Below are 26,162 nucleotides of genomic sequence, written 5' to 3'. Positions count from 1 at the left end.
AACCTTCGTTTTCACCCATCTTGTTGGCCTTCTCCGGCCCGTTGATAATGCGCCCCCTAGTGGATGCTTTACAACATCCCCTTTGTCTCTGTAGAAATTGAGTCCTTCCGCCTGACTTCAGTCCTGGAATCCTCAAGGTAAAACCAGAAAGAAGAGGGTAAAGGTGGGTATCCTTGCACTCAAGGCTTACTGGGGAGTGGGAATGGGAGTGGAACTGGGTTGCCTGAGTTGGAACAAAGGGTTGGGGAACAACTGAGGGTCCACGTTTTCTTTTTAATCAACATTTTGTGTTTTGAAAAGGATTTATAGATCATGAAGAGAGGGAAACGTTCATTAGTTGCAATTTAAACATCATTTACTGATTATCTACTATATGCCAGACATTGCACCATTACTGCGCTACAGATACTTGTCTGAAGGACACTGATAATTGTAGCCAAGAACCTGCTATGACAGAGGGATAGGTAGAGTATTGATCTATAATGGCTGAAACTGAGCATTTGCTATCTACTTAGGTGCTGTCTTAAGCATGTTGCATGTGTTAACTAAATTATTTAACCTCTCTGCGGTTTAACAGATAATCGTAGAACACAGCTTACAGAGTTATCAGAACTAAACAAGATAATATCTGAAAGATCTTAAACAGTGCCTGGTACAGACATGCTAAAATAAGAAAACGAAAATGATACTCTGCACAACCTTGTGATATAAAGTACCATATTATCTTGCATCTACAGATGGGGAAACTAAGGCAGAGGAAGCATAGTCACTCTGCTAGTAACTGGCAGAGCAGTCTGCCAATGTGAACAGCCCAGAGCTAGAACATGCTGTCTTAACTCCTATGCCACACTGCTTCTGCCTGAACATACTGACTCTTTAAACAGGAATAGTTTTCATTTCAGTTCTTAAAGAAGGCTGGCATCAACATTGGTGAGCTATTAAACAAGTGTCAAAATTATTGGGGACTCTAAATCACTTTATGTCTATTAGTTGATTCTAAGTGTGGCACAGATTACTTGTTCATTTGGTGTTTGAGGAAAAGTTCAATAATATGCCAAACCTTGGTTCTCAGTTTTCACTTATGATGAAGCTCTTGGCTAACTAAATTTCCTGAAAGAATCTAGGACTACTCAAAGAAGAGACTGGCTTATTTTCTGCCTTTTATTGCTCCTTAAAAAGAATTCAACATTAAAAATACGAAAGTAATGGTCTACTTCATTTCTATAGAAAGGTAGACAACAAGACATCTGCTTTCTAGAAAATTCTTTATTCCCAGAAATTTTATACTGGAAATGTTTTCTGTCCCAAAAAATATCATCTAATCTTGTTAACAAACCACACAAAGGGATTACATTTTAAGTCTTATCGTTGTGACTGAATGAACTGAGACTTCCCCTCAGCCTCCAGGGTTTAGGGAGGTGCAACTTGGACATTCTTTATTGTCAAATAACAATGAGGTGTCTGATAAATTATCTCAAAGGCAAGGTGGAAGTGAATGCTCTTTTAGCATAATAAGTCCAGGTTATTTAATTCTGCTAGTAAGATTGTCAAAATGAGTAGGAGAAAATGGTATATGTCATACAGGTTAGAACAGAGTGTTTCTGAAAGAAATTAATCCTGGAGGTGGTGAGATGTGCTTGATTTTAGGTAACCCAGGGGAAAGCCAGTACAACCCAGGGTGGTAGTATCTTTTTGATGCAGCACCCCGCCCCCTGCCCCCAGTTCCCAGAGACAAACTCTCACCCTTGTGGACTCAAGTTATCTCTTCTCCCTGTAGAGTGACTATCACTTGAAGGAGGAGAAAAGCAGTTGGCATCCAATGTGGAAGGCTGGGAAAGCTGAGGGGACCGAAAAAGCTGAGACAGGCATGAGCTGGTTATAGAGGCTCCTGGACTTACAATGGGGCCATATTCCTATAACACGTCATAAGAAGTCAAGAATACATTTAATACTGGCATAAACCCGTCATAAAGTCAAAAAAATTAAGTAAAACCATCATTAAGTTGGGGACTATCTGTATTTCTGTGGGAAGGGGTCGTGGGTATAAGGAGAAAGGGAGGGTTGTGGGGATACCAGAGATAGAAGAGATTAAAGGAAGAAAGATGAGGGTCAAGAATTAAAAGGAGAAGGATCGGACACGGTGGCTCACACCTGTAATCCCAACACTTTGGGAGGCCGAGGCAGGTGGATCACTTGAGGCCAGGAGTTCGAGATGAGCCTGGCAAACGTGGTGAAACACCATCTCCACCAAAAATATAAAAATTAGCTAGGTATGGTGGTGCACATCTGTAATTCCAGCTACATGGGAGGCTGAGGCATGAGAATTACTTGAAGCTGGGATATGGAGCTTGCAGTGAGCCAAGATTGCGCCACTTAACTTCAGCCTGGGCAACAGAGCAGGAGCAAGGCTGTCTCAAAAAAAAGGAGAGGAATACCTCCTGGAAAGGTATGCACACACACACACACACCAGCTTGTGTGACTCAGGGGTAAGAAAACCTCGTCCCTTCCCCCCATTTCACCATCACTGTCATTATGCAAGGCTTTACAAACTCAGTAACTGAGTCTATAATTTTCACCTTCCCTGTAATGTCTTCTGCATCTGGAAGAGCACCTGGCACATGGATGCTCAGTCATGTATGTTGAACAAATGCACAAATAATAATAGTAAGAGATCCCGTAAGTGATCAAAAAAAGGAATTAACTCACTGGCTGTATCCCAGGGGCTCTTCCAGGGTATTTGAATGGAGATAAAATGTCTGCTTACTTCCTGTCTAAGTCATAGCCTAGAACTAGAGCTGATAATATATTCCTCAAGCCAGCTGCTAAATAGCTAGTAGAATGGTACCAAGGTGCCAACATGGACCTAGCCAGGATGTATATGAGTTTCTTCTAATGAGAGGGGGTTACTGGAGGCAGTTAAGCATTGGCCTGGAGCTGCTTGCTGGGAAGCAGCGTGAAGTGTTGCTTCCAGTTGAGAATGAATATTCCATCACAGAATTCCAGTTAAAGTCAACAGATTGAATATACTCATTATGTATTTTCCTTCCTAACACTCAAACGATCACAAATGCATCAAAAGAATGTAGACTCATGAAGAGATTGGAAGAAGGGACCTTAGCAGAAAAAGATACCAAGAGATTTTGGAAAACAGTAAATGGCAGAGGAATTCATGATCTAGCAGGTGTAGGAAGATGTCACCTAAGTATGAGCAGAGTGACAGCCTCTGAGTAGAGAGCCAGTTGCTCCAGCAGAACCTTGGAGATGCTTATGCCTTAGAGGCACCAAGCAGGCAGAGACGGGGATGAGGAACACAAAGAATTCTCCTGTCCAGGGCTTTGAATCTTGAGCAAATCACACACAGACAAGTGAGAGATGAAGAGAGATTCACAGCGGTAGTGACACAATGACTGTGTCCAGTGGCATAGCTACTGAATGGCAACTGTGGTGGCTACATCCTGGCAAAACTAATCTGCCTCCTAAACTCTACATATCTAAGAAAAATAGAGGCAGGCCAGCCTTACTTACTTACTGGACGCTATGCCTGAGGGCATTGTACTTGATATATTTAGACCTCAGTTTCTTCACTTGTAGAAATATGTATAAAGATGTGTAAATATATATAAAAATACACATAGACCAGTGCCTGGCACCTAATACATGTTCAATAACTGTTGAACAAGAGCGTCCTCAACTAGGCATTTCCCCATTGCAAGAACCCAGCTGGACAATGGAGATTTCCATCTCTTCAGGGGATAGCTAGAGATCTATCCCATGGGGGTGGAAATAAACATGTAACATTAGTTTTTGGTCATTTCTAATCAACCAGTCCATTGTTTAACTTCCAACAACATAGCTATTTAAAAACCTCACTTTTAATTTGAAATTGGTGCCAAAAAAATGTTTTGCAATTCTGAAACTCTCTAGCCTCACTCTTAAGGAAACTATCATAACATTCTATCTTCAGAGATTGACTTTACGTATTCTGTCATTTCCTTCATCCTGCCTTTGGAAGTCTTCTTTAATGATCAAAGTCTTCACTCTTCAGGACAGTTAAACATCATTTTCATAGGAACAGTTTGTTACTAGCATATAAGAAGGGTTTTATTTTATTCCCAACTGAGGTTACACCAGAGAAGAAATATCTAAGCTGAAACACCAGAGCAGGACATAAATTTGCTTAATGTTTTCAGGCAGTTGTTTGCAGTACAAACAACTGCAAATTCTGAGTGGCCTAAAATAATAAAAGTTTATTGCTCATTCAGGCTATATGCTCCTCACAGGCCACAGACAGGTTCTATCATCATAGTCACTCGGAGACCCTGACTAATGGCACAACTGTGATCTAAAAATGTCTCTATTACCTGCCAGAGGGGAAGAGCGACTTAAGAAATATAAATAGTTGTAGAGCTGGAAGAGACAATTGCTTCTTAATCCCCAACAATACAAGATGAAATAGAGAGATGCTTTATGCAATAAAAGCCAACTTAACCTCAGAGGCAAAATCAACTCAAGTGCTTGGTCATTACATACATTGTTAAAGCCTCTGCATGAACTAATGTGGCATCCAGGATATTCTTTCATTTTAAAAAATGGCCAAGGGAAAAATAAATCTAGGAATACGTCTCTCTGCCTTAAGCCTGATTGACTCAAGGTACCCACAATTAAGGAAAAGGAACATGTTTTTTAAAGGGCTGTGGTTATGACTGTTGGCATATATGGCTAATTAGAGTCAAAAACATAAAGGCCAGCAGAGATGTTAAGAGTTGTGATGGCAAAAAACTATGGAACTTAATTAGAAAACTCTGTAACTGTTCAAGTCTGAAAATGAACCTTAACTTTCTGTGAGCATAAAGCAGAGGATGTTGCTGAAGAAGAGATTATTTCCTAGTCTTCTCTTTGGATGCATCAACAAAGTATAATGGAAAAAGAAGGACTTCCTAGAAGGTAATATTAAGGGCCATGGGGGAAGACAGGGAGATGGACTGCGGAAGCCCTCCCAGGAGGCCAGATCAGAATCTAATAAAAGCATTTTCCTTATTGGCTGGGTGCAGTGGCTCACACTTGTAATCCCAGCACTTTGGGAGGCTGAAGCAGTTGAAGGGATCACTTGAGGCCAGGAGTTCGAGACCAGCCAGGCCAACATGATGAAACCCTGTCACTACTAAAAATACAAAAAATTAGCTGGGTGTGGTGGTGTACACCTGTAGTCTCAACTACTCGGGAGGCTGAGGCATGAGAATCACTTGAATCCAGGAGGTGGAAGTTGTAGTGATCTGAGATTGTGCCACTGCACTCCAGCCTGGGTGACAGTGAGACTTGGTCTCAAACAAGCAAAAGAATTCCTTATGTATAGTGTAAGGGTTCTGTAATGTCTGCCCATCAGGATTTCTGAAATGCTATGGCTCAGTGACTCGTAAGTCTTCCAGGGGTCCCCTTTCCAGACAGAAGTATTTATAGTAACTGAACTCTTCCTGTTCCACCATTGGAGTGTGTGTACCAGGGAAAAGGAGGGAACGGGGCTGCAGAAAACATGTTATTTTCTGTTCATAAATTTTTGAGTCAATGGAAGCCACATCTGAACCATATGTGAAACCTTCTATTCATCTTGCCAAGTTCTTGGACTTTGACCTTGATGTCATGACTGGATGAAACTTTTATGTGGTGTCTTTGAAGAATTTTGCATGTGGGAAACAGTTACCGAATACTAGGTGATCAGAGAAGTAGACTGTGGTATCATATTTGTGCTGTTCACCAAATGTTTCTGGATCTCTCTCTCTCTCTACTCTCCAGTCCCTGAACATTCCCAATTCCCATTCTGAGAATGTGGTAGAATTGCATTTCACTATCCTTGAAGCTGGGTGGGATTATGTGGCTAGATTTGACGAGGCTAGTGGGTTGTAAGCTGAGGCGACATTTAACTGCTCAGGTAAGGACTTTACTAGAGCTCTTTCTCTCCACTGGCACATCAACAAAAGCCTGTTTAAAAATAGTAGTTGGTTGTCATCTAGGGTCCCTGAGTAACTACAGAGAGCAGAACCTTCTATTGACCTACAGTGGGACTGTGATGAGAGTCAATAATAAACTTATCTTGTTGAGACCATTGAGATTTTGATATTGTTTGTCACTGCAGCACAACTGAGCCCATCCTGATTGATATCTGCAAGGATGGCAGATATAAGACAAATATTAGTCACTCCCTCTTCCTTCTTCCTTTGCAGTCATTTATGATCATTTTGAATTCTTTCCTAATCTGCCCAAATAGTTTCTAAGAAACTTCCTCACTCCCAGTTGATTAGAGTTGACACTCAAGATGACACTCCTTGGCCTATTGACTTAGCAAATTCTTTAGGGAAAAGAATTTGTCCTAACTGGCTGGGGCCAACCAGTATGGGTACATCTATGGGTTCCAGTTATTTTTTGAGATCTCCTCTTTACCATACATGGATTTCATGATTCTGGGAGTCAGGCAAGTAGATAATGCAGGACCCTATGGGATAACAAGCATGACCAATCTTCTTTGAATGCCCTAAAGCCCCACGCATAATTAGGACTCCAAAATTAGATATCAAGGGAAGTTGCACCCAGCACAGAGGTTCAACCAACATAAGAAACTGACAATGTGACAATATATACTCTCTGGGTCATTTGAGAAAACAGAGGGAGTATAGTAGGAAGCATTGAAACTAGAAAGACTTTCAGGTCAGCTTCTTCTTAGGTGTGCATGTTTCCTTCTCTGAATCTCAATTTCCTTATCTTCAAAATGGGGAGAGTAATAGTAACTACTTCACAGAGCTGTTTTGAAGACTAAAGAACCTACACAAGAGCCTGCCACATAGCAGGCATGTGGGGAATGGGATATTTAGGAGATGCTGTTGGTGCTCTGCCCAGACATCCTTCCTGTATTGGTGCACTCATGGCCTAACTGCTGTGTTGACAGCTAACAACTTGCAGCTGGCCCCTCTCCAGCAAACGACTTTCTGCAGATGGGAGCTGCCTCACCCTGGAGGTTATGCCTCCTTCCCATAGGTAGCCCACAGCCAATGACTGACTGATAATGAGTGCTCAAAGATAAGCCTCGTTTCCTCAAGGGGACAACTCAAAGTTAGATTTTTCCTGAGACTGTCTTCCTGTACAGCTCTTTCCCTTCCCTGTCCTGCTCTCCTTGTGCCCTTACAGGCCCTCCTGAGAAATACTCCCTCAAGAAAATCTTGTGAATTTGAATTTTGTCACAGGGATCCCCACCTAAGACAATTAATAATTGCATTATTATTAATATTATTATTAATTGATTTACTATTAATAGTAAATAGCAGAGTCTTAAGGTTGTGGTGATGCCTTGAGCTGCTGAAAACTACAGAAGGCACCATTTTGAGATGATTCTAGCATAGCCACAGAGAAGCTCTCTCAACCTAAAAGCTCCCAGAAGTTCCTCCTGAGATCTGCTCTTGGAAGAGCAAGAACATTTGTGAAAGAACACAGGGCAAAGAATAAAGGGATGATGGGAAGGAGAGCTGCTGGGAATTGATCAGCTAAGGGCATTCTGGAGGGTCCTTCTGGGTGGGTACATTCCACAGAAATGGCCTTTCTCACGACATTTGTCTCAACGAGTCCATCCAAGGCTGTGAGCTGGGGACTCCCCGAGGGACTCCACCAGTGAGTAAAAGAACTCTGGATGTCCTGTTTCCCATTGGAAGGGTCAGCTCAGGCTCCCATCTCAGTGAGAGGCCACTTGGGCCAGGCTGAAACTCACTTCATTTCCCTGAAGAAATGCAGTGCCTTCTCTCACTGCTAAGCCTCAAAAACTTGGCAAGTAACTGAAGACATTTGGAACATCAGATAATGCAAACTTGTAATGACCATGAAGCTCCTCTAGATGAAAGGTGGGGTTATCTCAGGCTAGGTCAAGAAAGCTCATGGTCTACTAACAAAGCTCAGATTTGGGGGAGGGCAGCTGAACTATGGGTTACATGCTGGTGTCCATGATATGGTTGAGAAAAAGGCCAAATTGGGAGAGAGGAGGCATGACTTCTTCCAGCTTGGTCACAAAGAGGTGGTGATTGGTAATGTTAAGGATGAAAACAGTGATGATGAGGAGGATGATGAGGATGATGGTGGTAACTATCACTGACTGAGCCCTTATTATGTGCCAAGTACTGCACTAACTACTTTATGAATATTCTCATATGAAAATCTCTATCTCATAGGCATGACTAGCCCCATTCCACAGATGAAGCAATTGAGGCTAAGTTAACAATCCAATCACCCACAGCTAGGAAAGGGATGGAACCAGGACTTAACCTTGGTTTGTAACTGAGTTACCTCTAGTTCATTTAAACTAAGATATCTGCTTCCTCATCTGCAAAAAAAAAGCACAGGCTGACAATCTGGCTTTACAATCTGGAATGATCTCTGCTCTCATCACCATGATGAAAGGAAAGTTTGGGATCAGGTGGAGAAGGAAGATGGTGTTCTGATGGAACTGTTCATTCAGAGGAAAGCAGTTGGGAAATTCTGCGGCTCCTCCCTTTGTGAGCAATGTGTTATTCAGGCCTGGAAAACATCTGAGAAGTGACAGAAGCTGTTCGAGAATTCCAGGGGAGTCAGGTCACTCAACAAAAGGAGTGAGGAACAGATGACTGCAATTCTAAATTTGTCTTTTTTTCCTTAACTGGAAGCCACTAGATTTTTCCAGACAATATTTGGAAGGCTAAATCTGATTACCCCAAATAACAGACATAAAAAGATGTTGAGATTTTACATATTCATTCAGTTGGTAAAAAGGAAAGGGAGAACCGTGAAATAATGTTTTATTTATCTGCTTCATGGAATTCTTCAGAGTTTAATGTCGCTGCTTTTAAATGTTTGAGAGTAAAAACAGGATTTGCATTGGATGGCTTTATTCTTTTTATATTCTTTTTGGATAAGCTGTGTAGACCCAGTCTACCCTCTGGAATTTGAGCCTGACTCTGTGGCTCAGTTTTTCTTAGGACAACATGGGAATTAAATATGGTCTTTCACTGCCTCGGTGGAAGAATGAATTAATTGAACTTTGAAAACTACCAGGGCGAAGAATTATTGAGCTAAAAACATTTGTGTTGTTGCCAGGGACTCCACAGTCTTCTCTCCTTGCTCAACCCATGTCAAACGTGTGGGCATCTCCACCCACACCTTCCTGTCTGGGCTGAAATGTGACAAGTGGGGAAAGCTTCTGATGAAAGCTTTCCTGGAGGTGCCGGAACCCTCTGTCACCTGTGGTTCTTTGCTATACAGAACACTGGCATCCTGTTTACGTCATTGTGCCTGGAAGGAGATGTCCACACTGGGGCCAGTGCCTTAGCTGGCAGGCCTCATAGTTCACCCTCTTTACAGGTATTGCCCTTTGTGGTTCTATAGTCCTCCATCACAGGGCAGGGGGTTGCATTGGACTGAATGTTTGTTTTTACCCCAAAATTTATAAGTTGAAATCCAAACCCTCAAGGTGATAGTATTAAGAGGTGGGGCCTTTCGGAAGTGATTAGGTCATGAGGATAGATTCCTCATGAATGGGATTAGAGCCCTTATAAAAATGACCTCAGATAGCTCCCCTGCCCTCTTTCTGCCATGTGAGGATATAAGGAGAAACTCAGAAGAGGGCCCTCCCCAGAAAACACCATGCTGCCACGCTGAGCTCACACTGCAAGCCTCCTCAACTGCAAGGCATCAATTTCTGTACCTGATAAAGCACTCAGCCTATAGGGTTCTCACAGCCAGAACTAAGTTGGGGATGTGGCTGAAGGGGCTCCTGGTGGTTCTTGCGATAGGTGGAGAGACTTTTTTGTGACTTCCTGTAACTTCCTCTGTTAACTGACAATTCACATCAAAGCAAATAGCCCGCTGATGTCAGGTGGAGGCTGCTGGGCCTCACACATTATCGGTCAAAGAAGAGATCAAAGATGAAGTGGGCCCTGTTTTGCTCCCATTAGATTTGTGCTCAAAGGCCTCACCATTTGAGCCTGAGGAAAGAAGGCTTCAGCCTTGCAACTTACACTCCCCTCCTAAAAATGGTCTGGTTTTGCTTGTCTCAGTATCCATGTTGGGAAGATGGACCCATAATACAGCCAGTAATGTATGGATCACTAGGAGATTACTAGCAATGCATGGATCACTAGGGGACTAGTAGCGGTGCATGGATCACCAGGGTACTACTAGCAGTGCATGAATCACCAGGGGATTACTAGCAGTGCATGGATTATTAGGGGATTATTAGCAGTGCATGGATCAACAGGGGATTACTAGCAGTGCATGGATTACTAGCGGATTACTAGCAGTGCATGGATCAACAGGGAATTATTAGCAGTGTGTGGCTCACTTGGGGAATACTAGCAGTGCACGAATTATTAGGAGTGTCAAATGGTTCACAAGTGGACTCACTGATGGGGCTAAGGACAAATGGGCAGAAGATTTGAACAGGAACTTTTCAGTCACATACACATACTTTTTAAAAATTAGGACCACATGCACTAAAGCCTCCTGGGTCATACACACAGGAGACACAGATGACAATGTTCATAGCAGCCCTGCTCGACATAGAAAAACACCTGGAAAAGAGCACACACCCACTGTCCAAAAAAATGAATAAACAAAACATGACATATTCCACATGCTATCATATTATTACACAACCGTGTAATGAACAAACCACAGTTACTTGAAACAACATGGATGGACTGAGAAACAATGTTAAATAGAAAAAGAGCAGTTCAAAAAGACTACATGTGGTATTGCACTCTTTTTTAAAAAAAGCTCAAAAATAAGCAAAGCTGGTTTGGGTACACCTATGTTGGGGGTAGAACTATTTTTTTAAAAAAAATCAACAGGGGAATGATAAACACAAAATTGCAAGTAGCAGCTTCCTCCGGGGAGTAAAGCACAAGAACAAGGTAAGGGAGGAGCATGGGGTGAAGGAAGGCTCTATAGCTCTTGCACTGGGTAGTGGGCTTTTGGGCTAGTATCTCATGTGGCATAAGACCCAGACACAGGTTACAGAGATTCTTTTGTAGGTATGAGATGTTATATTAAGACAGTAAGATTAGAAAATAAAAGTGAATCTGTAGCCATGATGACTTACCTAGGTAAGATCATTCAAATTTCACAGTCCAAAAGCTTAGAAGTAATCTACATGAAACCCCTAATTTTATGTACGCCAAGATGACTTCCAAACTGCAAAGACATTTGGCCACATTCGTATGACCCTTCAGTGACTGAGTAGAGACCGGAATTCCTGGGTCATAACTCTCAGTCCACAATTACACTTTCCCTACTTACCCCTGTAAATTCTTTTTTTTATTTTTCCTTTTCACGCAGTGGTAATTAAAAGCAACACTTAGCGGGCCCTCACAAAAGGATGGATTAAACACCTCTGATCCAGAAGAGCAGGGAAATCACATTCCCTAAGCAAGCAAAGTCAAGTCTCTCTCTGGCTGTGTTGCCTTTGGCAGGAGTGGCTGGTTTGGACCTAAGAGTATACATACTAAAGCATTAAGAAGTTTACCTTAACTCTGATTTGTGGCTATTTGCTATCTTAAAATAAAATGGCAGCTCAGATATTTACTAATGAGCATATTTTCCGTAATTAAGATCTTAAAAACATTTTGAATGTGGATAGGATGTAGACCTGGCTCCAAGGGAAGAAAAAAACATGTCTTTTCAAATGAAGAGTCCATTTTCAATATTTTAAGAAATTACCAACAGTGGTGAAAAAAATTGTGATGTATTACATCTATGTACTTTACTTACTTAAAATAAAATATTTGCCTTCTTTTCCCCCAAAATAGAATAAGAGAAAACAATTCAACTAATCCAAGCCGTCTACCAGTGGGTGTCCTAGAGTGTGACACAAGAGTCTGCCACTCTTTCTGTGGGTCTCTGTTCCTGGACATATACCTTTCAGTGCATCAGAATCTCACCATGCTGAGTGTGACCCTACTGTTGAAGAGCATGCATTTTATTTCTACAGCATCACCACTTAAGGCTTGCCCCTTACTTCCATGGTCATTATTTTCCCAATACTGGAGGAAAAACTTGCTATGTTGAACTTGTTGAGAAATGATATGTTTGTATACTATCCTTTATGAATGATTTAAGGGATTTCCATGGCCTGATAGTCATTAGAGCTATTCACCAACTAGTTCCAGTTTTCTTCCTGTGAATCTGGTGAGGTTACACCTCCTTCATTTCTTGAAGTTAGATGGAGCTGTGTGAATTGCTTTGGCCCTTGAAATATGAGCAGAAGTGAGGTACATACATTCAGGGGAAGCTGTAAGAGCCCACGTAAGATTTGTTATGTTCCTCTTCCTGCACTGGCAGCTGCAAAAGCATGGAGATGGAGCCTCCCACATACATCCTGAGTGAGGACAGAACACAGCAGAGTCTCCCAGCCAACTGGTAACAGACATGTCACATGAATAAGAAATACACTTTGGTTGTTTTAAGGCCCTGAGATTTGGGGGCTACCCCATATTGACTGATTCATTGACAATATACCATTTTGTTCAACTTACTAATTTAGATTGCAAGATGTAACTCCAATATATATTTAGGCTTCCTAGAAAATATTCATTTTAACATTGTAGCCATCAATTCATAAGTTTCTGCAAAAGGAACACTACTATGTCACCAACAATTAGTCTAAAATGGGAATTAAAGAAGAGGCAACAACCAAAATAAATTGAAATCCACATTTATTGATGAAAGATATATACACGAAAGTTAAAACACTTAGTGAAATATTGGATTCACAGGTTATTTCCAGTATATAAAGAATATCCAGTTATTTTACACATGAAATGTTACAGTAATCAGTCCACATTGTAAGAAAGCTTAGAAAGCTAAAGGCAAAAGCAAAAGACCTCAACTACCCAAAATGTGCTTCATCAACAAGGCATTTTTCTAGTACCATATATGAGAAACAATTCAAAAATTAGCTGAAGAATTTATCTTTTTGCATTCATTAGTCTTTAAACACTATGTGCTATAGATGCTCTGTGCTACATGACTTCAGACCAACGGGGATTGTGAATGTGAGGAATACAATTATTTTTATCTTTCATTCTGGACATACAAGAATTTTCAAAGAGAATCCTGCATAAGGCCCAGTTTTATTTCAGGAAGTATTCCATCCTAAATTTGAAAGGAGTTGAAAAAGTCACATTTTCAAGGAAAAATTAGCCTGTCCACCATATCTCTTCATATGAAGAAGCCACTGCAAATTAATGTGCTTCATGCCCCCTGATGATATTGTAGGCTTTACCCTTCTTGGGAAAAGAGTAGGGCACTCAGGGTTCCCTATAGCAGTGACTAGTTCTTTTCTGTCCTTGGGGAGGAGAAAGGGGTTACAGAAATTATAGACCTCACAGCATTGTATTTAGTGACAATTATACAGAATGTATGTTTTAGGAGGCAAGTGTATATTTGCAACAGTTAATACCATCTTCAATAATTCAAAACATGCACACAGAACGTATTAGGTAGAGGAGGTCATACTCCCTCATATATGTGGGACCTGTGCTTCATCAGTTGCTCCTCTACAACCCCCTAAGCTGTACACTGACTATTCCTGTGCTTCTAGTGTTCTACATTGTTTTACAGAGAACTGTGAAGTTTATAGCCAGAACTGTGCTTTTGTGGGGTTTCACCTGCATGTTCGTTTGCAGTTAGTTAGTCAGCAATGTTTTTCCTGTACCCTGACTCAAAAATTCAAGGGCGACAAGGCTCTTCAGAACCTTTAAGTCATGAGCATCATGAGGAGTATTTGGCAACCAGAGAGACTGACCTTTCTCTAAAGACATGATGCTAATATGCACAGGGGCAGACTAACTTTTTGTCTCTCTGAGCCCAATCCACCAAGCAAAGGACTGTAGATGGACATTCTCATTCTAAACCTACCTAAGTCTAGGTAACCAAAAGTTCCACAGTTGTATTCACCATGTATTATACAGACATGAGATGACCTTTCACTAAGAACCAGGACACACACCCAGCCCATCCCTGCTCTGAATTGTGTATTTACAAAGGTGCTGGACACACACAGACTTTCAAACAATTATCAGTACAAAGGATTCACAGATAAATTCTTCACTCATATATATTCCCAAACCACATTGAGAAAGAGGAGAAATGATTCACGACTAGTTATCTAAGAAGGAAAAGAAGGATTTGCAAAACACCGATCAACATGTCTACTGCATTTAGATGAATAGCCAAAAATAACATATACATTAAATTACAATACATCTATACACCATTTCACTGAAATTACACCTAGATCCCTACATTATAGCTACACAAAGTGCATAGGCACTGTTCTTCATGCGTGAACCAAGTGTCAGTGTGTATACACAAGAGCTTCATGCTTTGACAGCTAGCTGTACTTGAAAATAGATACAATTATTGCCAGTTGAGGGTACATCTAATCTGTTTGTTTAATGAAGAGCAGGTTCAAATACATACCAATACACTTTCTATGTAACTGACTACTTTTTAAACCATGGTAAAAATACTAGCCCTACAACCATCTCAGAAAGTGTATTTGGTGGAAGTAAGACACCTCGTCTTTGCAGTGGCTATTGTTTTACCTTTCGGGAAAGTTACATAGTCCGTTATTCACCTGAGGACAGAAACTACCTGGGCTTCTTCTTCAGTACGATTCTAAGCCCCTACTTCCAGCCCCCAGTGATACAGTATAGCCTCATAGCTGGTTCTAAAAATTTTTTCAAACTTTCTTTAAAAATATGTACTCAATTCACATAACAATGTGACATTTACCACCAATTTGCTTGACAAGAATTAACTGCAACAAATCTGTCCTGATTTCATCTCTAGCACTCATCCTCAGTCTCTGCTACTCCAAGTTTTCCTAAGCCAATTTTCACATAAACCTTCAGGAAGGTATGAAATATTCTGATCTAGAAATAATCCTACTATTAATACCTTGCCTTTGATAGTCTTAGAGAAAAGCAAAATTAGAATGCTCAGCTGGAAAAACAAGGCCTGGTGTCAAAAATTTTAAAAACCAGCACCATTCCTTGAGTTAAAAAGATGAATTATTTAGATGCATATCCTCACCAGCTAAGGGATTTGAGCAATTCCTTGTTCTTAATGGTTCATTTTGTTTATTGCATCACTAAGGACTGGGTTCTTAAATTTGTCAAATGTGACTATATAGTCAAGAAACAATTGATCGCTCTAAATTGCTGAAGAAACTTCTTGTGCTCTAATTAGTTATAATTCTACATGTGTGGTTACATAGAAAATACTGTAAGAAAATATGTCTGCAAAATTACAGATACTAAATAGATTAATTCAGTCTACACTGAGTTCTTTATAATTTCTGAAGAATAGTTACAAACCTATAACATTATTAAAGGCTAAATTAATATTAAACATATAATATCCAGGTCTATAAATACATTTTCTAATGCTCTTTATAAATAATAGCAAACAAGCTAGGGGATTCGTTTAAAAAAATGTAAGACTGGGCTGGAGGAATTTGTGGATTTAGGGTGCAATACTGATCAGAGGGCAATATATTGTCCCTGGTAACACAGACTCTTACCAGGAAGCCAAAATATATCTGCTGGCAACAAGATCAAGTTAGATTCACAGTTTGCCAGCTCTTTCCTCAAGCTGTAGAAAACAAATAGAAAAACAATATACAAAATCCTCAAAAAAGTAGTTTTTTTATATACAAATCTCTATAGTGACCAGATAATCTGATCTGTGTTGTGCAACATGGAGATGCAATGTTGAGGTTTTTCCAGGAGAAGGAGAAAGGGAGGGAGTTAAGGTGATTTGTAGAAAAATCTAGATGCCAAAGGATGAGTTTCTATAACGGAAGTAACTTATGGAGTATCAAACCACCAGACAGCCAACTTTCTGATGATATATCTCAGGGAATTCGCTCCATGGGTCCATGGGGGAGAAACCTCAGAGATGTGTTGGACCAACTTCCTTGGCTAGTGTGTGTATTTGCCCCCAACCAAAGGCAACAGGCTGTTTCCAGGCAAGGAAAATGGTTGCCATGAGAAGAAACAGTGCCCCAGAAGGAGTGAGTTTCTGAAAACAACATCTCCATCTCCAGGGGAGATGATGACAAGGCTAACAGTCAGTTGTCAGGTTCCAACACTCACCCAAGGATTGGGCGTGTCTCCAGAGAAACTGAGGACCTGTTGCTACCCATTCTTTAGGTCAACTGCTGACTCTACAAAGCAGTGAGATCTGTTTCAATAGCAGGTTTTATTCTCAGCACAAAAGGGCCTTGTGTAAAAACCAGAAGGACTTTGTAAAATATCAGAATGAATATTTGGCCTGGAGGTTGGGAAGTGAAGCAAGGCTGGACATAGGGAAAAACTGATCAGTAGTTACTCAGGATATTATTTAGGATAAATGAAATAGGAACTTAGGGGCATCTCTCACTTTTCTACAGGTTCTTATATGGGTCAATGAAGAAATTGTGTATATCTTGCTGCCCTTGCATCAGGTTTTTTGCACTAATGGAATAAAGCCAGCCAACAAACAAAACCCTGTCCTTTCAATCCTAGCTTTACATTTTGCCCCTGCAAACCTAAAGAGCTGAAGTCTTCTCTGGCAATAAAGGAGTTCACAACACAGTAAATACCAACACTATTCTATTTAGCAGAAGTTTGGACAAAGAGCAGAGGTGCCAGCCATGGGCCATTGCAGCAGTGCTGGAAAGTACAAGAGGGTGTTTAAAGATCATGGCTGGTGACATGCACCTTGTAGACCATGCATTGTATCCCATCCACCCTAGAAACTCATCAGACCTTGAAGAGGGCAAAGATAGTCAGAAAATTCCATTATTGTAAGTTAGAGCATCTCTTCCTGCAATGCGATGCCCATGATAAAAAGAAACCAAGAGGAAAATGTGAAAATGAATTTGCGGGCTTACTTGTGAGTGGATGTGCATGTCTACATGCTGGCAGAGAAGGGAAGATATTTACAAACAGTTGCTGTGATTGTGTAAGTGTTGCACCAAATTTCATAAGAGTGTTCAAGGTTATTTGCCAAAGGCTCTCAAATTCCCACACTGGGTTGGCAATTAGAATTGTTGGAGAAAATTGTGTTTTTTGGGTATTCAGAGTGGGCTCTGTTGCTACAGCAGGAATGATGCAAGAGCTTGAGTGAGGCTGTAGGTTCATCCAGTCCTCTCATGGTGACTCTGGAAACATTTTTTTGTGAGCCAAATCACTACTTCTATTAGGAAGGTGAGTTTAGGTAGAGAGAACTTTTAGGAAAAAACGTGTATTGGTGTCTCAAAACATCCAACTGTGAATGAACATGGCCACCTTCCAAGCTTGTTATAAGACATAAAATGAATAGAGGCTTGAATTTAATTTCTCCCAGAGGGGATGAGAAAAATCTAAACTGATAATTCATTATTGTGGGCTCCTTCAACTTAAAATGTAAATAGGTCACATTTTATAGTAGGAAGCCTCTTAAGAAGGAAACAAAGCAGAGATCATAATACGTTGGGATCACAGGGCTGGAAGGGGATTTTAATCATTTAATCCAACCCCTTCACTTTTCATATGGGAGAAAATGGGGCTTGGACACAAAATGACTTACGTAAGTCATACAGCTAAAGATGGGCAGAGTTGAAATCAAATGTTCCCTCTACCAAACCATGTTGTTTCTTATCATCTCTATGTCATTGCCTGAATTAGCTGTGTTACGCTACAAAGTTGGATATTATTTAATCAAGATTCTCTGTTATCTATTTTAAAACCAAGCCTCACACTAATTTGTGTGATGGCTTACTAAGCTGTCTGTTTGCAAAGCAGCAACAATAAGTGGAATGATAGGAAAGAAGGAGGAGCAGTAGAAAATTTGGTTTTCTTTTAGGGAAAATCATAAGCACATGTTTCATGAGCAACTGGAAACTCACTCTACACTAGGAGAACAATCTGCCTCTAGTGCCACCTGCCTGGGTTGGCACTCAGTGATCCTTCTAGGCTTAACCAGAAATTACTACAGATACTGAGACCATTTATCTTCTTTGACAACTAGACTTACAAAACTCTCACTCCAGAATTCCTTCAGGCTGTTTGCTTTAACTTAGTCTTCTTACACCTCCAGACTCTAGCATTCTTATTCAAGGAACAAGTATGATAATAACTGAAAATTTCATTTGGTCCTTTTTCTTGGCTTGGAATGAGTTCAGCTGGAGAATAAGTAAAACAAACCAGCAGCTCAGACAACTAGATAGCCGTAAGAGTTAGAGAGCAGCGAGGTGAGAAAAATCACTTCCACTAGGGTGTAACTGCTGTGCACTTTCAGTCATCAAACCAGGTGAGAGCTGATGAGACTTGTTTTTCAGGAGTCAGAACTATGGAGAATTCTCTCTGAGCATGGATATACCTACTTGAATTTATTGCTGCATTCCATGGGAAAATATTGCACCTGTGGCCGAAGCCTTGATTCTGACAAAAGTAAAACACTATAAGATAACTTTTGCTATTGAGAGCAAAGGGACGTGTAGTATTTGCAAAAACATGGCAGAATTGGGTTTCCTTTGGGGGACCCAGTAAATGAGTTTCCCAACCACTTTATTCCAAAAGGGCTTCTTGACTAGATACATTTGCAAATGACATATTTCTCCATGCACAAGTGGAAATGACCAGAGACTCTCTAATCAACAGGTCATTGGGATTCCTGGCATCACCTAGCAGGAATCTCTCCATGACTTGAATTTTTCCTAAGCCTTTCTCACATTCCATGAGTCTAAATCCAGAAGCTAGGCATTTTGGCACCCCTTCTTTCAGCTTTCATGAATATCCAGGCTGACTAGTGGTTCGAGAGGAGAAAGAAATATTTGTCTTTTACAGGGTATGGTAACTTCCACAGGCAGCAAAACCATAGGCTGTGTCTCTACACACTCAATAGGTAGTAAAAACTGAATCTGATAGCTCTGTGGTTCAGATGTCATAAGCTAGAGTCCTATGTTGAAGATCTGTGAGATCTAGATGATTGCCCTGATTTTCTGATGCTCTTTGTATGGGAAGCATGCCCTCAAAGATCTAAGGTAAAGCATTACCTTGAAAGATAAGCCATTCTTCTCACCCACTGGATTTGATTGATTGAATTTGAGTAAGTAATTAACTGATGATTCCACTTGGGTTTCTCAAAGGATAAGAATGAGAAAGAGAAGAATTAAAGTCTACTTGGTTGGTTTTCTCCTGAAATGATTCTGATTCCTAAAAAAAGTGAATGAGTCTATTACAAAATGGCATTGCCAAAGCCCTGATTTACAGACCTTACAGGATGCAGTGTGTGTATGTTTCTGGCCTGCTGTAACTGTATATAAATATAACATTTATGCATTATCAAACAGTAACAGACTATTACAAGCATTCATATACATGTTGAACCAATTAGGATAAATCTACACATATAATTGACAGGTTAAATGTATTCTATTCAGATAAAGGTTATTAGAGGTATACCTTGGATCCATTTGTTCTGTTTATGGCACATATGCTGGGCAAAGAAAATCCCAAATGGGCATGGCATGGGAGAAATAAATGAGGCTTAAAAAAAACCAAAAAAAAACCAAACAAAAAAAACAGAGGACATAGACATATGTCTACATACATTTTGGATTTTCAGGCTAGTCCTGAGTTCAAGAAATTGTTTATTTTTAATATGACTTATTGAATTTCCAGATAAGTATGATTTTCTAAGTATATTCTCATGAGACTTCCTGCAAACAGTAAGTCTCGAACCAGAAAAACTTGCTTTGTGAAGTTGTACACCTTGTTTCTTCCAAACACATTGTCTACTGATATATTTACAGGCTAATAGGATAGCTAGGAAAAAGTTGAAGACAAAACACACCAGAAAGGTTTCAGGCAGAGTTTTGAGAAGACAATCCTGTGATCACTCCTTTGAGAAACATGCCCATATATACAAATCCCAAAGTTGGCCTTCCATAGCAAAAAACAACAAGCTCCTAAACACTTTGCCTAGAGCCTCCAACTTACCATAGAAAAGCTCTTGGGAACACCACTTAAAGAAAATCCTAAACAGTTTCACAGCTAAACCCAAGAACTGTCTCCTTAACCTGCAACATTTGCTGTAAAGAATGCATTTTCTGACCAGGCGCGGTGGCTCATGCCTGTAATCCCAGCACTTTGGGAGGCCGTGGCGGGTGGATCACGAGGTCAGGAGATTGAGACCATCCTGGCTAACATGATGAAACCCATCTCTACTAAAAACACAAAAAATTAGCCAGGCGTGGTGGCATGCATCTGTAGTCCCAGCTACTTGGGAAGCTGACACAGGAGAATCGCTTGAACTAGAAAGGCAGAGGGTGCAGTGCAGTGAGCCGAGATCGTGCCACTGCACTCCAGCCTGGGCAACAGAGCGAGACTCCATCTAAAAAAAAAAACAAAAATGAAAAGTTGCCTAATACTGTTCAGTAGTGATCCGTATCCAAAAATAACTAGGGTTTAGGAGACAAAAACAACTGGAATCTCATGTCTCTTGTATGTTTCAAAGGTATCTGATTTAGAAGAGAGCAGTCACAAGGAGTAGATAAGAAAGGCTATTTGAGGTCCATAAGCACCCTCATCTCAGAATTTGGGTTCTATAAACCATGACTATCTCAGCATCCCTCTGCTGGTTTCATATAATACAGCCTACTCTCACCTATAAACAAGGTTCTACATACTTCTTAGAGTCAAATGTGCTTTATTTCTCAATGATTAAAGTCCCAAGCTTACTCCCAAACCCAACAACATTAGGAAAATACTGTGCATTATTCAATAAAAAAAGGATAGTAGAGACATTAAAAATTTTAGCTTGCATAACCAATCATTAAGAACTTGTTGGCTGCCTACTGCATGCAAGGCACTGTGCTACACCAATTATATTATTTATTCCTTAACACTTCACAGCCTTAAACAAGATTCCATCCATGAAGTTGTACAGAGCCATCCTTGGTTGCCACGTCATTGTTCAAGGCTGCCTGGACTCTGCCATAGGAATGTCACTTTTATAGGGTTTTGCACAGATGTTTGTTTTCTGTTCCTCTCTACTGAGAAGATTGAGGAGGAAGACTGGCTCTGCTTCCAATTGTGTCCTATAACTGGTTTTATGTGCTTTGATAGAAGATAACAAAATGCTTTCTACATATTAGATAAATACCAGTATTTTTGTTTCATCAAGAGATGACGTTAAAAGAGGCACAGCCAACACAAGTGTCTTCCATGTGTGAGGACAGCAAAATGTCGAGGCTTTCTAGGATGAAGACATGATGACTGAAATAATTGACAGATTAAAAATGTCTTTGTCTTTAGGAACTCAAAAAATAATATTTTGGGTTAAACAAAGCAAAACATACACCAAATAATCTCACTTGATTTTACTACACCAGGTGAAGGCAAACCAAACATAAATAAATTTGAATATTTAACTCTGGTTAAATTTTATGTTGACTGTGCTCTCTTACTTTTGTCAATGTGTACAGTGGTTATATATAAAATACTTTCTAATCAATTATCAAATTTAGAAAGAATTATGAAGCATAGTTTGAAATTTCAACCATTGTTCTCATAGATTACACAGGGTAAGGCAGAGACGTAATAGGTTCTTTAATCAACTGCCTTTAAGAGCATGGCTCCCTCTAAAACTCTCTTTGAAACATTTTACTTAAAGAGCATATGGAAAATAAATTGTCAGAATTCCCTAAGACAGGTATTTGCTTTTAATCAGCCCATGTGCAAACTCTACTAGACATTTTAAAGGGAGTTACTTCTAGAGGCTTTTAATAGAATCTCTTGTGCATAACAAGGCGAGACATGGAGAACACTTTAAGGAATAACACACTGTGTGTTTGCTCATTATCCCAAGTCCCTGGAGTATACCACACTGCTTTACTCATGTCCCCTGGGAAAAGAGCATCCAGGGAGAAAAGTGAAGCTGGCAAGAACATGTCTTCAATTCAAACTGATTCCTCCAGCAGCATCCATTCAAATAATAATACAAGTGAGAAAATTAGACGGTTATAAAGCATTATTTGGCAAAGACACAGCACCGTGCCTGTCATCACTGACTCACAAGAGCTCCTCTAAGCCTCGGCTAACAGATTAAGTAAACATAGAAATATATGCATTTTTTTCATTTTTTTCCTTTTTAAAGAAAGCTTGTTTAAATCATCATTTACCATAGGATACGCTGGGGAGTTTATTCAAGAATTTGCTGAGACTCATATCCTTATTTCTCACGTTTCCAAGGTTCTTCCTCAACACTGCAGTCGGCTGACTTTCCATTGGCTGCCAGAGTTACCTGAAAATAATTATCATCAACATCCAGCTTACAGGCCATGAACCAGAAGAAAGCCCTGTGGGTTATGTGGAGAAGCACCAAATCCAAGATTATATGACATGACTGAAATATTAGTTTTAAATGGAGTTCTTTCCAAATTGAATTTGAGCCTGTCTTGGGTTTCAACAGTGATCTGTGAATTTTAAAAATCCATATCTGGGCCGGGCGCGGTGGCTCAAGCCTGTAATCCCAGCACTTTGGGAGGCCGAGACGGGCGGATCACGAGGTCAGGAGATCGAGACCATCCTGGCTAACACAATGAAACCCCGTCTCCACTAAAAATACAAAAAAATTAGCCGAGCGTGGTGGCGGCGCCTGTAGTCCCAGCTACTCGGGAGGCTGAGGCAGGAGAATGGCGGGAACCCGGGAGGCGGAGCTTGCAGTGAGCCGAGATCGCGCCACTGCACTCCAGCCTGGGCCACAGAGCGAGACTCCGCCTCAAAAAAAAAAAAAAAAAAAAAAAAAAAAATCCATATCTGCCGTGGGAGTATCAGTGTATTAAAGCTGCTTTGCAATTTGGGGAATAACTTCTACTATGTTTTTAGTGTTGCAGGGTGTCTAACTACCCAAAGATCCATCACACAATAACACAGTCCTTAAAATATAGTGCCCACGTGCTACTCCATACAACCACAGAGGAAGAAATCCAGAACTAGGTATCTAGTTCTACTCATGCATGTGAAAGATTCAGTTGCAATGACACCAGGTAGATGGCATACATGTCTAATTTTTATATCAGAAATCATGACGTTTCAGCTGTGCCAAATAAGCTATCCCAGCTTTAAAGATTAAAAAGAAAAGTAGGGAGAATTAAAAGTCTGAGATTGGTGACAATGTTTATCTAAATTACTTAAATGCAGACATTTAATAATCAGATATAATTACCATCTATATTATGCTATATTATTACCAGACCATCTATATTATGCTTCCCTGGCTCAAAGTGAACTGAACCTTTTTGCAGAATAGGAGGTTTTCCCCTCCACTTCTAAGTAGTTTTCCTAGCTTACCTTCTGTCTGTCCTCAACGTCATGTGCAAACTTAAACCCACGACTGATATTCCACATAATGGAGAGACTGGATTTATGAAAGCATTAGAATATGAAGACATGACAAACACAGCAATGTTTGAAAGAAATCTGACTTTCTTCTTACCCAAGTGGAAGTGAAATGCATGCATCATGACCACATACAACATGCTAGGAACAGAAAACCAAGTGCCCTTCAACGAATCAAGCAAAGGAAAATAAAAACCATTCATCCAATCCCCATTAGCCCCTCAATTTTTTTTTTTCCGAAAAACAGACCATGCAATTAGCAATGACAGCTCCACATGCAGTTATTCTGATTAAACTTGAAAACTATTGTGTAACTTCAAACTACTATTACCAGGCAAGAGTTTGAATACACAGACCAACGAGACATAACAATGCTTGAAATGGTTAAAGTTTTGACCAGAGCTGCAGCAAATTTGTTTCCCTTTCAGTGAACTGTCAAGAAAGACTGCCAGGGACAGACTGTCTGCCTGGAGAAAGTTGCCTGTTCACTATGATCTTGAATGTGCCTATTTGGCTCTCGGTGATGAACCACATCAATAGTGGTACAAAATTATCAATCACAGTGTGGTGCCTTTGGAAGACCAGACAGCACTTGGGGGGAAGTGTTTTTTTGTTTTTTGTTTTTTTTTGTTTGTAAATACTGGGGCCTATGTTTCAAAGTATCTGGGACAGCAGCTTTTTTTTGGCATTTCCTTTCTTGGTTGGGCTAAAGAAAGCTAGGACTCCATTCCCCAATCCTCTCTGCTCCAACCACTTGGGTAATAGAAAAGAAAAAAGAGGATGGCATTGGCAGCAAGTGCTGACATCTCCCATCTCAGTTTTTAAAAAGTGGGAAATAGCGAGACAGAATTAACCATAAGGAAGCTCAAAGGAATAAATAAATGTGACCCAGATATCCTCAGAAAGGTGTAAATGTATCTCCATGGCTCTGGCTGCCTCCTTCCCACATCAGCGTCAACACAGTTAACTGATTTAGAGTGAGAAAAATCAACTTGCTTTACCTAGCAAAGGCTGAGGATAAAATAGCCTTCACTGAGCTGAACCGAACCATTTCATTAAAAATGTAAACAGCTGAAACAGTTGATAAACCAATAGAGCTATTTTCATCATCTTCAAGACCTGCTCAGCTTGACCACTGGTCACCTAAAGGCTAATTAACCAATGAGTTTGCAGATGGTTGGCTGACTGACCATTTATATAGAGATTGATCCACTATCTCTATGGAATGTCCAGCAAAAACGTTATCTGAAATACAGCAAGGACTAAAGATGCTAAAAGGATACATTCAACAAATATTATTGAGACCCCTACAACATGCCAGACACTATTTTAGGTGCTGGGTCACAGTAGTATAACTGGGGACAAAGCCTTACTGCTAATTAGCTTACTTCCTACTGATATGGATAATTCACAACATTTCCTTATAGGGCTTGAAATAGTTTGCTTTTAAAAATGAAGCAAATTGGCCAGGCACAGTGGCTCACGCCTGTAATCTCAGCAGCTCATGAGGCCGAGGCGGGTGGATCACCCGAGATAAGGAGTTACTGACCAGAGAAATCCTGTCTCTACTGAAAATACAAAAAAAAAAAAAAAAAAAATCCCAGCTACTCAAGAGGCGGAGGCAGAAGAATCGCTTGAACCTGGGAGGCGGAGGTTGCGGTGAGCAGAGAGCACGCCATTGCACTCCAGCCTGGGCAACAAGAGCGAAACTCTGTCTCAGAAACAAACAAAAAGAAGCAAATTTATCCTCATGTGCTTGATGTCCTTCAAAAACAAATCCAGGAAGTCTGAAATCTAAAGATATCTCCACGTGCACACACCTTCTTTTTAAAAAAGTGTCCTACAAAATATTAAGAAGCCTCTTGAGAAACTCCAAAAGGGCCATACGCAATTAACCACTAGGATTCTTCTCAAATATAATTATGAAATTTTTAAAAAATTGTGATGTTTTGTTTTACATAACTTTTCCTCATATGGCAATAATTTGAGTTCAAGTCTTATCAACATTGTACATTCTTCTTGCTGTCCTCCAGGGCCTAATTTATGGCTTTATAGATAATAGGCATTTAGTAAATACTTGATGAATAATCAAAATATAGGATCTCACAGGAATGAGACAGGGACACTCAACTAAACCTTACAAGGCACACAACAAGTACTTAAATATAATAGAACATAAAGCCATTCACAAGATTATTGACCCTTGTTGATTCAAACTAACATTTTGACGGGGAATAATCCAGCACATTCACTCAGATGTGGGAAACACCAGCTTTCCATGAGAATGCATCATGTCCTTTAGGCACATCTGAATTTCTAATAATTTGAATCATTTTCACTGAGTCAATTAATAAACTTGTGCAATTGCCTCTTGATGGATGGTTTCCCTCCCTAATTTGTTTCAGAGTCCTTGTTCACCCATGTATGTATCTTACATAGAGAGGACAAGCAAAAGCCTGTGCTAGTCCACGAGAATTCTGGACCTATGTTACAATCCAGTAAAGAGAATTATTTCTGTGACATCCTTAGTTGCCCAGCAAGAGCCATAGTATGTATTTGTAATGACCCAGAAGTAATAAAGGAAGAAATTAGTGATTAAATGTGACCTTGTCAACAGAAGTCAAAAAGGTACCAGAGATCTCTGGCTGGGTTCAGCTTGTCCTCAGCTGCTGTGTGGAATCATTTTAGAAACCAACCCCCAGAGTTGATTCTGCTCACCTGCC

The 26,162-nt window shown here is 40.2% G+C and overlaps 1 protein-coding gene across 4 annotated transcripts in view; it reads right to left on the bottom strand.

The window, feature by feature from the left end:
• Positions 1–12,703: 12,703 nt before the first annotated feature.
• SLC1A2 (solute carrier family 1 member 2) overlaps positions 12,704–26,162 on the bottom strand; it is a 172,629-nt gene continuing 159,170 nt past the window's right edge. For all 4 annotated transcript variants that reach the window (XM_015434918.4, XM_015434917.4, XM_005578188.5 and 1 more), the window contains exon 11: positions 12,704–22,342. In XM_015434918.4, the coding sequence (XP_015290404.1) occupies positions 22,271–22,342 (72 nt within the window). In that variant the 3' untranslated portion in view covers positions 12,704–22,270. The remainder of the gene's footprint in view (positions 22,343–26,162) is intronic.

The sequence above is a fragment of the Macaca fascicularis genome, chromosome 14, assembly GCF_037993035.2.
Source record: "Macaca fascicularis isolate 582-1 chromosome 14, T2T-MFA8v1.1".
NCBI classification, from domain to species: Eukaryota; Metazoa; Chordata; class Mammalia; order Primates; family Cercopithecidae; genus Macaca; species Macaca fascicularis.
Note: the sequence above shows the minus strand (reverse complement) of the source record. Positions and strands in the feature narration are given on the sequence as shown.